The 13,525-nt window shown below is 43.6% G+C and overlaps 1 protein-coding gene across 1 annotated transcript in view; it reads left to right on the top strand.

Annotated features, from left to right (window-relative positions):
• The first annotated feature begins 4,528 nt into the window (after nt 1-4,528).
• LOC138300759 (thioredoxin-like) overlaps nt 4,529-13,525 on the top strand; it is a 38,149-nt gene continuing 29,152 nt past the window's right edge. The window contains exon 1 of the mRNA XM_069240519.1: nt 4,529-4,685. Within this exon, the coding sequence (XP_069096620.1) occupies nt 4,662-4,685 (24 nt within the window). The 5' untranslated portion in view covers nt 4,529-4,661. The remainder of the gene's footprint in view (nt 4,686-13,525) is intronic.

Below are 13,525 nucleotides of genomic sequence, written 5' to 3'. Positions count from 1 at the left end.
CAAGAACCGCTAGCCCATTAGCGGCAGGGGCAGACGCAACTGGGACCATCACGGGGTGAGTGCTGCACTCTGGGCACCAGTCCCCCTCCAGAACCAGTGGAGACTTTTACCCACTCCATCTGTCCTGCATAGGATGAAGCACTCTGGGCACCAGTCCCCCTCCAGAACCAGTGGAGACTTGCATCCACTCCGTCTGTCCCGCACAGGATGAAGCACTCTGGGCACCAGTCCCCTCCAGAACCAGTGGAGAACAGCATCCACTCCATCTGTCCTGCACAGGATGAAGCACTCTGGGCACCAGTCACCCTCCAGAACCAGTGGAGAACAGCATCCACTCCGTCTGTCCTGCACAGGATGAAGCACTCTGGGCACCAATCCCCCTCCAGAACCAGTGGAGACTTGCATCCACTCCGTCTGTCCTGCACAGGATGAAGCACTCTGGGCACCATTCCCCCTCCAGAACCAGTGGAGACTTGCATCCACTTGAGAGACTGTGGCTTTGCACTTCCCAGGATTGATCAGTGGGCAAGCCACCCACTGTAGAGACTTGAGAGGCTGTGGCTTTGCACTCCCCAGGATGGTACAGTGGGAAAGCGACCCACTGAAGAGACTTGAGAGACTGTGGCTTTGCACTCCCCAGGATGGTACAGTGGGCAAGCCACCCACTGTAGAGACTTGAGAGACTGTGGCTTTGCACTCCCCAGGATGGTACAGTGGGAAAGCCACCCACTGTAGAGACTTGAGAGACTGTGGCTTTGCACTCCCCAGGATACATCAATGGACATGGTGCCCCCTCGTGGATCTGGCGTTGTGCACTCATCCGGCTGAGGTGCCCCCCCTTCCCTTTCCCCTGAGGTGCCTGTTGTATTTCTATCCGATGCCCCTGCAGTGTTCTCTCCGTCATGTTCGGGTATCTTGTGTGGGCCTCACCCATGCAGTTTGGGCCCAGTGGTCCACGGACTATGAATGGTGGAAAACCTGGACTACTAATCGTGGTGTATCCTTTGTTTATAGTGTACATATATATGTATATTTCTGCTTACTGAATTTTGATATATTACAATAGTTATACTCATTTCCTTTTGTCTTTGCATTCTTCCGGAGGGGTTGGGGGGTGTTACTGTAATGTATAGATATGCATTGGTGTGTGTTGTAGTGGGTGAGGGTCGGGTGGCGGTTGGGGTGTTGAGTGTGTGTGTCCCTGTTTTTTGCCTCCCCTATGTCGTAGGTGCAGTACTCACTGTGGTCTTTGCCGCCAGCGTTGGTGCTCCTCGTAGAAGAGCAGGAAGACTAGCGCTGGGAGAATATGAAGTTCCGGCTCCATGCTGTCCTCCTTCCTCGTGGAGTGTGTAGAGGTGAGCGTTTTTAATTTGAAATGCCTTTTTCCGCCGTGTTTTTATCCGCAGTGATTCCGCCCCGGAAAAGGTGGCGGATTGGCCTGTCATAATAGTGTGGGCGGTACATTGTCTCCCGTCTGTCTGTTGGTGGTGACCGCCGCGCTGTTTGTCTGTACCGCCGTGGCGGTCGGAGTGTTAAAGTGTCTGTCTTTGTTGGCGGTTTCCGCCACGGTCGTAATTGCAAAAATTTTACCGCCGGCCTGTTGCTGGTCTTACCGCCGCTTTAACACCGTCTGCCAGGGTTGTAATGACCACCTAAATCTCCCTGTGCCTAGTAAAAAATAAATGTGTTCTTGTGTAACATAACTGATTGTCATGTAAAGCTCTCCAATACCTTAGGGTCGAGTTCGCACTATATAAAACCGCAAAAAAAAGCAGATATTCCTAGCTGTTAGTGAAGAAAACTCTAGATTTTCTTAAAGACTTGAAAGCTAGTATTGACCCACACAGTTGTATTTATTCTCATCCCCAATATATTTTAGCTTCTACCATTCAAGTCACCTCCAACGAGTAAAAGGACCTTTGGCTCTTCTAGTGCTTCTACATCCAGGACGGAATATTCTTCAATTCCAAAGGTTTCAGCAAATGTATCAAACGATTCCACTAAAACTCATTGGCATCTTGCTAAATTTTCTCATGGCGTTTTCAATCTTGTAATAAGAAGGGTTGCTGACCTGTGCATCTTTTTTCTAGTTCTTCCTTTGTTTCATAGTGTTTAGAAAAGAGGGCTGCTTGCTCACAGTCAAGGAGTTGTTGTAAGGGTAATTATCTGATTGGTTTACTACTGAGTGCTCCCAATTTGCCTGTTATTAAGAGGCTTCATGGGAACAGCAGTTTATTTTTTCTTGGCTGCTCTTAAAATTAAAACAAGAAAAGATAGCATAATACCCACCTTCATATCTTTAATAAGATCTAGAATCTGTCTTCTCTTTCAGTGGCATTACGTTCACTGTAATAACATGAAACACAAATCCAACTCGAAGTAATTGGCATTAGACTGTTAGATCATACAATTGCTCTAAGAGTAAGTGTGATAAGCCTTATGGAAATTTTTACTGTACTGTCTTAGTTTGTTAAGTTTTATTAAAGTGACCTTTGACTTTGATTTGATTGGTGTTGATTCTCACGAAGCGGTACATACACCACAAAGGTTTCTTGGTGCTGCAGAACCCCTTGTGACATGGAGGGTGAGACTTCACAGAGAGCACTCATTTACAGAAAAGATAGGGGACTTTCTAACTGTAGAGAAATGCCTATTTGGTCTCAGGTACAGAGGTACTAGTTCAAGAGTGTGGCTGTTTTTACTGCAAGCATTTGCACCAGTATCTGACCTTTTGACCCATAAGAGAAAGTGGGATTGTTATACTGAAGCAGGCGTAGCAGGAAGGTCTGTTCCGAATGGTAATACATTTTGTTGGTTCCACCCACAACCGATGAAGTTTTGTGCAGTCATCGGAAACGCGTTCACATTTTCCAAGAAGGCACATGACGCATCGCTGCATTCTGTGTTCTTTTAAGCTTTATCCGGCTAAATGCTGACATGCCCGGGTACAGACAATTAGATATGTGTAATTTTAAAATCAATCAGGCAATAATAATAGATGCATGCATCTCTGAATGGATGCTGAGTAGAGCACGTGTGAACAAAGGCAGCAGAAGCACTCTGTATTGGGTTGAGATCCTAAGGATAACTCTCTGTTCTGATTGATTTCTGAGGGTTTCTGAGGGCAGAGGCTGTACCAGTGCAAGAAGGCCATGTTATGGAAAAAAGCTGTGAAGCCATGGAAGACGTTTGCCATTCTAGATGGCAGACAATGTCTCTCTAAGAAGGGAGTTTCTGTACCAGCAACATGTGCAATATAGCTTTGATATTTTTGTATATGTAATTTTACATAGCCCTCACCCCATTGAATGCGTCTGTCATTCTATGTCATTATACTCTTAGGGCCATATGTATCAAACATTTTTGAGATCCTGTTTGTCATTGCAAAAATGCGTTTTGGTATGCAATAAGTCCACTTTGCGATTTGGTAACTTGTTAACGTATCGCAAATTGGATTTGGAACAGCATACCGATTCGGTATTAGGAAGGGTGCGTGTCAAGGGCGTCCCTTCCCAATACCGAATCACAGAGGTATGTATGATTGTTTTGTGACCGTAAATGCAGTCGCAAAACAATCGCAGTTACCACCTAATTCAAGTAGGTGGTAACTAATTCGCAAAGGGGAAGGGGTCCCCAAGGAACCCCTTCCACTTTGTGAATGCATGCAAAAACGTTTTTTAAGTGCAGGCAGTGGTCCTACCTACCACTGCCTACTCTTAAAAAATTAAAAGGAAACATTTCATTTTTCATTTTTAAACGCATCACATTTTCCTTTAAGGAAAACGGGCTACATTTAAAAAAAAAAAAGAGATTGCTTTATTGAAAAGCAATCAGACATGGTGGTCTGCTGAGCCCAGCAGGCCACCATCCCTGTGATTGTAGCCATTCACAATGGGTCACAAATTGCGACCTACCTCATGAATATTGATGAGGTAGGTCCATTTGCGAGCCCTTGCAAATCGCAGTATGAAACTTCTGGAGTTTCATACATTCCAATAGCAATTACTTAATTGCAATTAGCTAAAAATCACAATTAGGTAATTACTATTGTACAGATTGATACATCTGGCCCTTAGATCCTGCTACCATACTAAGGATGTGCCTCTGCCAAAGTTAATTGCCATATGTCAAAGGGTTTGCCTGTAGTATATTTTGAGTTTTCCTTCACCTTATATTTAAATAGCCTTGTGATCGATCGTGCTTTGTCCTTAGAAGTGCTGCCATTGTACCAAAAATGGCTTATGCTTCATTTTCTTTCAAACATAGCACCAGCTACGTTAATTGGGGATTACCTGTGCCAAAGAACTTTGATGTTTCTGGATATTTCTTTATAACGTTTTTACTGCACCCTTATTTTGTATGCAAATGGCTCTAAATTCTGTCGTCCTGTGCTGTCATATATTCTGGGATACTCTGACAAGAGTCAGCGATATACCGGGCACCCAGCTCCACCTCTAAAGATGTGAAAGGTCCCGCCCATTAACTTGGCAGGCAACCTTCATTTAGGAGGAGTCAAACCACACCTCCAAAGCTCTGGAAAATAAATCTCAGCACAGAGTTCAGTCGTGTCTCTGTTCTCCATCTGAAGGTGCCCCTCCCAAGAACCACGGAGCCTTCCTAAGCACTCTGTCTCAGCACTCCGGGTCGCACCCGCTGGCAGGATGATTAAGGAACTGCGGAGTTTGGTAAGCATGGTACTACTCTCTGGGGGCATATCCACAGTAGTTGTGGGAAGCAGGAGATATGTTCCTTTTTTGCTTTGGTCTTGAAGAAGAATGCTTGTGTGCTTGAGGGAATAGCAGCAGCTCTAGGCCAGTGGTTCCCAACCTTTTGACTTCTGTGGACCCCCACTTTATCTTTACTAGAACCCAGTGAGCCTCACTGAATCATAATTAGAATCCGGGGCCCCCAACTGAGTCATTACTGAAAGCTGTGGACCTAATCTGTTAATATTTTTTAATTTTCTAAGCAGTCACGGACCCTGAGGAGGCTTTGCGGACCTCCTTTGGGTCCCCGGGCCACAGGTTGGGAACCACTGCTCGAGGCAACTAGTTTTCTTTACCATACATTTCATCCTTTGGATTGCCTTATTGTTCATTTCGTTAGGCTTAAGCCCTGCAGTGGCCTCCTGTTTGGTGGTAGTGCTTGTAACATGTGCCGTCACATCTCTCCGAGAGGATTGCAGGGGAAAGGCTGGCAGTGGTGTCTTCTCAGTACTGGCTTCCTGCCACTTGGCTGACAAGCTCAGTTCAGAATGAAGCTGCAAAGGCTTTCACTGCACAAGTTCTGTGTTCATGTCACTATGAGCTAATGCATACTTGGACATGCTCAACCCCCTTAAGCAGTCGGCTACAATGAGTCTGGGTGTGCCTGCAATGTGCTGCACTGATATGAATCAAGCACATCTTTTTACATTCCTGTTAGTAATTTTGCAAATAATTATATGGTGTTTTTTTTATAATATCTTATACTAGGGCATTGCGAGTTTGTTGAGCAATAATTACAAGGTAGGCTGGAAGACTAAGCCTGCCTCATTAGCACATTATTCAACTAGTAGATTAAAGACGTTTTCTGTAGGGAACAGGTTAAAATATACTGTCTGGGATAAATATTACACCACATGTATTTATTTTTGGAGTCATAAATAGTATTCCTTTTTATTGTCTAAGATAATGTAGCCATATAGCCTGGTGCCGCGTGTTCTACCTGGTGTTAAAGGCCCTTAACCCGAGGCTTAGGCCTGAGTTGCAGGCCTTTAGCAACCATTATGACCTAAAGCAGAAGGTCCAAAAGGCTTTTCGGATATTCATCCCACTGAGGACAGAATGTTATGAATTAAAAAGCGAGAAACAGAAAGGCACATATTGGAATGTTGGAGCAGAAGGCTTATACCAGTCATTATTAGCCCTGAGTACATTTATTGTCTCTAATGGAGCTCTCAACATTCCAATGTTCTAATGTAATGTATGCTCTGACAAGAGATAACTTTAAGGTATAGTCTGACATAAAGTGGAACATGGAACATTACAGAATAATACACAAACCAGTTTTCAGCTTGGACAGGGTACTTTAGTTGATTCTCGTCAATGGCCCAAATCATTTAACTATAGTTGTTGAAAGGGATGGTGTTGGTGTCCAGGTTCCATTGAACATATTAGCAACATTCTGCATATTGAAACACAGAATTTTAATATCTAGATTTGACAAAAAATGGTCTTGGATGCATTTCTTAGACATCATTTTCTGCTTTTGACTGGTCATACTCAGTGTGCATCTTTCTAATTACTATCCGCATTTTCTTGGATCTATCCATATTCTTGTGTAGAGTTCCACAAGGCTCAGTCATAGTACTTTGTTTAATGTACACAAGCGCCTTCTGGTAGAATTATTCATTCATTTTTTTTAACTTTTTCTTTACTTTGATAAATTACTGACAATCATGGCAAATTGATAGCAAATCCAAAGAACAAGAGGACCAGGGCTAGTATGTGAAATTGTACACTTCATAACCAGTGCACAAAAGGTTAGCATGTTTGTGCATATGGAATAAAGTTTAGCTGTTTCATCAAGAAAATGAGGAATCTGATATTTTTATTGAAGGTGATCTTAAAAAGAAGTCCTGTGGACACTAACTCCATTTAGTTACCTGGCATTTGCTGTCATATATCTTGTGTGTGTATCATTTTACTGCATGGCGTGAGTGAAATAAATATTTAAAATCAAAGTGGTTATGTAAAAGAACTATCTATTTTATGGTAACAATAATGTCTGGAGAACTATGTATTCAGTAGGTAATGAAAACAATATTGCAAACTTAACAAGCCATCAGCTACCAGAACCTGGTTTCAAAGTATGTTTCAGGAGTTTTACACTAGTGATTCAGTCATAACGCTATTAAATGTTTCTCAATCCCACTAACAGGGATATTGCATTGGTCCATGAGTAGAAACTTATGAGATCACCTATGGAAGCGGGTTACAGATTGTATCAAGCAAGAGCACTTATACTTAAATATCTCTTTCGTGAGTCAAACAGGGGTAGACAGATCCAAGTTGCTAATTCGGTTCTATCAGGTCATGCTTCAAAACAGTCACACGAGGGCCATTAGAAACAATATCTGTGCAAACGTGTCCCAGACATTAAGGACCTCATTTACTAGTTTTTGCCACAGGGCAGCGCAGCAAGTCACTTCGCTGCGCTAACCTGCGTCAAAAGGAAAGGGCAGGAATGCAGCGTAATAATGAAATACAGTCATTCCTATCCTTCCGCCTGCGCCGACGAACAAGTTGGTGCCAAATGCCAATGCAGGCACCCTTGCACCTTAGTGCAAGGGTGTCTGCGTTGTTTGCATAATTGTTTTTGCGCACAAAGGGACACCTTCCTGCACAAAAACAATCAGTGGAGGAGTTTTTCTCCTAAGCTATTTCATTGACTATGCTCATATTACCTACCTTTTTCTTTAAAAGAAATATTCAAAGCATGTGAAATTGCAGTGCCTAAATAATTAAACAGACCAGTGTTCAGGTGGATGGGGAAATCTCAGCGATTATGTCCTGCAATCTTTCCATCATTAATGTTTTTTGGAATATTACTTCAATTTTACATAGCCAATTTTTCTCAGTAAACTTTCTCAGGACCCATGTTAACATAACTTAAGGGTCTCATGTGCAAAGCCTTTGAACGTTCACAAACTTTCTGACTTGTAAAATAAGAAGGTTTGTTGCCATTACATAGCATTTTTGTATTTACTAAACACCTTTACAGACTCAAGAAAAGTGTTTGTGAACGAGGTTTAGGAATGCGTTACAAATCGCTATTTGGAAAGGTATTTTGTGGTGTCCTTCCAAATTCTGATTCATACCCTGATGCATTAATGCTTGGCAACGGTACTTCTGGTTACAAACAATTAATCAGTTATGGAATCCCAAGTTCAGGTGGTATCTTATTCACAAAAAGGTTAGAGGTTCTCTTCTTTGGTCTCTTTTTACTTTGTGAATGTTCACAAGCATTTTAAAGAGAGTAGGTAATGGTCCACGGGACCACTGCCAACTCACAGTGAAACTTTTTTTTAAAAAGAGCTTATTTTTTCAAACACAGTATCCTTTCCTTCAAGGAAAACGGGCTGCACTGATTGCACTTGTCTAGCAGGCCACCATTGCTGTCTTGTGATTGTGGCCAATCACAGAGGGACATACATTGTGACTTGCCTAATGAATATTAATTAGGCAGGTCGTTCTGCAACCCTCTGCGATTAGCTGGTTTGTGAACTGATCTATTTCTTCTTAGATCAGTATGTAAACCCCTATTTCTTTCACAAAAGCTGGTGTGCAATCTGCACCCACTTTTTTGGAATGGAGTAATTCACAGCTCAAGCCCTACGTCCTCTCATGTTTACAGCTAAGAAGCCTGTGAGGGTTTGGCTCTGACTAAGAGCCAAGCAGGACGAGTTCTGCTCGGTCTGACTTGGTTCAGCACCCCTTCATCAAGATTTGTCACATGATGGGCGTGCTCCTAGCACAAGAGAGTGAGAACAGAACATGCTGAAGCACAGGCAGATCAAGGACCTGGCTCCTACACAACAGCCCCCGGGAAAGAGCTGATTTTTTCACTGAATAAGCAGGTGGGAGCAAGGGACGAACCACGATTCCAGTTTGGGAGATTGTGAAAGCAGCATTGTGTGAGTGTGGTTGTAATTAAGTTGGCAAAGCGTAGCAAAATGTGCTCACAAATGAAGAATGTTTGAATTGCGAGGATACTTTTCTGCAAAAAGCTTCTTACTTAGAGACTCTTCAAAGTTTTGAATATGTTTTTTTAATAGAACCAAGGGCCTCATTGACAAGGCCTGTGGTGCAAGGCAGTGCAGCAAGTGCCTTGCTGCGCCTCCCTGCCCCAGTGGGAAAGGGCAAAAATGTGTGTATCTACAAGATACGGCGCATTTCAGTCCTCTCCCATGGTGCTAGTGCACAAGTTGCTGCCATGCTCCAATTAAGGCACCCATGCAACATGGTGCAAGGGTGCCTGCATTGTGCGGATGATTGTTTTTGTTCAGGAAAGGGGAACCTTCCTGCACAAAAAAATCACAAGAGTTGTTTTGCTCTTTCTATGTGTGCTGCAAAATGCAGCACACACACAAAGAATTCGGCAGTACCAGTAGAAAGAGGAAAAAAGGGAAGAAATAAAGATATTTCTCCCCGTTGCCTCACTCTTGAGGTGGTGTAGGAATTTGATGCATTCCCAGACTTGTAAATCTGGGAATGCATTAGATTCCTTCAGGTTGCATGGGTGTTCTGTAGGGACATCCCAAGCAACACCCACGGAACGCCCCTTTCATGCAATGTTATGCGTGAAAGGGGTCAATTTTTACAAGCCATAAAAAGCCATGCAGGGCGCTTTGCAGGGCCTTGTAAATATATGGGCTGGCACACTGCGACACCGATGCACCAAAACAATTGACACTCTGGTGGTGCAGTTTGCCACTGGGGCCTCATAAATGGGGCCCTAAATGTACGATGGAGAAAATGAAGCCAGAGCTATCAGTTACACATGGCTGTGAAAGGGAGTATCGAAGAATTTCCATAATTCAGTAAAAAGATTTCAAGTCTCAAGCTCACTTGTCTGTCTTTCATATCCATTTAGCTCAAAGGCACTTTTTTGCATGGTTACCTAGCCAACAACTGACATCTGGGTCTCTAAGCTCAGAAAGAGCTGTGGGCAACGTAAATAACATTAGCCAGAATGTTTGATAGATTTCTGAAATTAACTTGCATTTGAAGAGAGTAGAACTAAAATTAACAAAACAAGAAGGTAGGTAACACTATAAAAGCATCCTCATTGATGGATATTATCCATAATCACTGGTTTTAATGCATTGAAACATACATGTCAAATTCTTTACAGGATTTGCCTTGTAAAAACTGTTATATAAAACATAATAGAACAAAATAGTTCACAAAGTGACTCAGTGTCAGCATTAAATTGTCTTGATCAACAGCAAAAACCCCAAATAAGGATTAAAGGCCTCATTTACAAGGGCTTTGTGCCACCGGAGCGTCACTTTTCTGATGTTCTAGTGGCGCAATGTCCTGCTCCATTTTTACAAAGCAGCGTTAAGCCACTTTTTGTGGCTTAATACCGCCTTGTGAAAACAGCCCCTTTACATGCATCACGTTGCGTGAAAGGGGCGTGCAATGGGTGTTGCTGTGGGCTTTCCACCACAACATGCATTGCATTGTGATGCTGCCCCAGATTTACCAGAAAACATAAGCCTGAGGCAGTGCCAAAAACTAACACCACCCCAGGGGTGGCGTTAAAGTAGCACAACAAGGAGAAATACTCTTATTTCTCCTCATTTTTGTGCATTGTGCAGCACACATAGAAGGAGCAAATCACTATTAATGTTTGTTTATGTGCAGGAAGGTGTGCCTTCCTGCACATAAACAATCATTAAATAATGACAATTTGTTACCTCTACAGGTGCTGCAGAATGCAGCACACATAGAACAAGCAAATCATCATTATTGATTGTTTATATGCAGGAAGGCACACCTTCCTGCACATAATCATTACCTGCAACGCAGGCACCCTGCGTTCCTGAAATGATGCAGTGCTGCAAAATTTTCTGCAGTGCCGTGCTGTGCCATTCTTTATAAATGAGGCCCTAAACCTGTCATTATACTATAGAACATCGACCTTCAATGCCACTGTTAGATGCAGCATGAGGTCAACAACATACTGCCTGCAGGAGAATAATCAGAAACAGTAAAGCACCTTAATGGGAAAATGCACCTACTGCATTATATGAGCTACTTATCTTGTGTTATTTGTGTGGAATAACAGACCACTGGTGGATGTGGTGGTCAAACAATGATGACATTATTTCATACATAAAGTTATTCATAGACCCAGCAATTGCCTCCACCGCGTTGGTCAATTTTAAATCCTCAATTCTTCTACCCTTTGGCTCTTCAGCCTCAAAGAGTATTAGTTGTTCTCTTTGTGCTTTATTTGGCTATTTGATTAAATTAAACCTACTTCTGTTTTATAAGTTGGAGGTAAAACTAGAACCCACTGCTAACGTGATTATCTCCAGGTTTACCTCAGTCTGAATGTGGAGGGTTTTTTTACCCACTGATTTTAGAACTAGTGCTAAATCCACAAGAGCAAAGTCAACTAGCGATTTTAGCATTAGTGCTAAAATCAATATGATTAATATAACCTAAAACAAAATTATGCAGTAAAAATATATAAATTAATTTAACAGGGGAGCTTATGCCACCTGATTGCAACTGCAGTGAGTAGATAGTTGTAAGAAATTGGAATATTATTTGGGGTGAGTGACTACCCACCTAAAGGATTAATCACAACACTTGTCAGGGGGAACTTGCCAGTTAACCTGAGCCTAACTGTGGGAAACTGGCACTTGGTTGCAAAACTCCCCCATTTTTTGCCTGGCTTCTGGATGCAACTTTGACTGGAGTGCACTGGGATCCTGCTAATCAGGTTCCCAGTGCCAGTGGTCTTTCCCTAAAATTGCAAAGGCACAATTGGATACACCTTAGGCTACCATCATAAGGCCATAGTAAAAGGTACTTAGTACCCAGGGCATGTGATACTAAGGGTAGGCCCCTGAGGGTAGCAGCACTGAATGTGCCACCCTCTAGGTCCATGCATCCAGATGCTCCAGCACTGCCATTGCAGGCTGGGTGTCCTGGTGCAAGTCTACAACACAAACTCGACATGGCATGCTGCCTGTGTGCCCTGTCTACCATACACTGCATACACTATGGATAAGACACCTCTCTGGCAGTGCACCATATTATAAGTAAGGGAATAAATGCGTGATCAATATGTCCCCACTGTGTCCTTGCCAAACCTGGGACATAGTGAGTGAACAGATCAGCCATTTTATTACATGTGCTGGACACTGGTCAATACGGTTCCCCAGCTACATAATGGCCATTCTGAACCCTGGGTTGTTTGGTATAAAACAACTCAGAATGATAAATCCAAACTGGTACCTGTATTGGATTTATCTCTAAATGTACACAGCGGTCACCTTAGAGGTGTTCCCTGCAAAAGCTAATTATCCCTGCATGGTTGCTGACTGGTCCTATCCAGCCTGTCACCTCCAGACACCCAGTCTACAAACCTTGGGGGAGAGATACGTCTCTCTGGTTTGTAGAACAATGCCCTTCCTGGGTGGAGGTGCTAACACCCCCTCCCTCAGGAATGTGCACTGTCTTGCTGGTGAGCTTCAAATGTCTTACTGCCCTTGAAACTTGACCCCCAGGACTGCTTTCAACAGCAGAAGGCCTCCCCTATTGCAAAACCCCACTTTTGGCAGGAGCAATGGCAGGAAAACCAAACAAAGGGTAGTAAGAATGGCCCCACCTGGCATGCAACACCCCTAAGTTGTTGCCTGTGAGGTGAACCCTCCATTTCATTTTCCTCCATCTTGGATGGAAGGAAATTAGCCAATCAGGTATAGGGAAGAGACCCCTCCTCGCAGGAAGTGGTCACTTTGTGGTTGTTGCCACCCAAAGGTAGATGACTCATTGGTCACTACCAGGTTCCCCTTAAAACACCCACTAAATACAGTATTTAGTGGGCACCTCTAGACCAAGAGATCAGATGCGACAGACAAAAAAAGACTAGCACCAAGAAGATCCAAGGCACAAGAATTTAGACCTCCTGCGCAAAGAAAAGGCATCAAACCCTTTCCGCCAATCACTGATGAGGATCTGCTTGACAACTGGAAAAACTCTAAAGAATCCCTGAGGACCTCCAGGCTTCTAAAATCGCCATAGAACTTCCTCCAGAGTGGAGCTACAACTCTACAACAGCAAGTAGCCAGCAAACCAGTGAGCGTCACTTCAGTGACCTGCCCCTAACTTCCAAACCAGAAGTCGCAGCTGGACCAGGTGACACACCAATGACCATGAAGACAACCCCTACAAGTGTACTATGTTTAGTAACACCGCGGCCTCCAGTGGTGATACTTATCAATACCCCTGATATTGGTCATCTAACATTGGACCCCGCCTAGGGCTGAAAAATGACTAGGAGGAAGCCCCAGCTGAGAAAGTTTAGTAACACCCTGGACATCTCACCAGAGGGCCCCCGTTGTCCTGCAAAGGACCCTTAAAATGACTTACCTCCAGCTCGAAAGGGCATCCTTGCGAACAGCTCCTAGCTCCTCTCTGGGCCCTAAAGGAAAGAACCTGCTGTGCCCTAAGGGTCCCCCACCCCTTGCAAGCTCAACACTGCAAGGGGACCCCAAGGAATCATCTTTCAACTTACCTGTGCAGTGTTCTTCCAAGTGATCCTCCACAGTCGCCCTGCACCAGCTCCTGAGACCTTTCATTGCTGCTCTTGCTGGAACCAGGAGCCACCCGAGCTTCTCCAGTTGGCACAGTGTCCCCACCGACGACCTCGACCAACCTGCAAAAGAAGAACTTGGTAAACCAACTGTACAATTTTATATGTATTTTTAAAGTTGATCTTCCCATGACTCCTATGATGCGTA

This window comes from Pleurodeles waltl, chromosome 1_2, assembly GCF_031143425.1.
Source record: "Pleurodeles waltl isolate 20211129_DDA chromosome 1_2, aPleWal1.hap1.20221129, whole genome shotgun sequence".
Classification (NCBI taxonomy): Eukaryota; Metazoa; Chordata; class Amphibia; order Caudata; family Salamandridae; genus Pleurodeles; species Pleurodeles waltl.
Note: the sequence above shows the minus strand (reverse complement) of the source record. Positions and strands in the feature narration are given on the sequence as shown.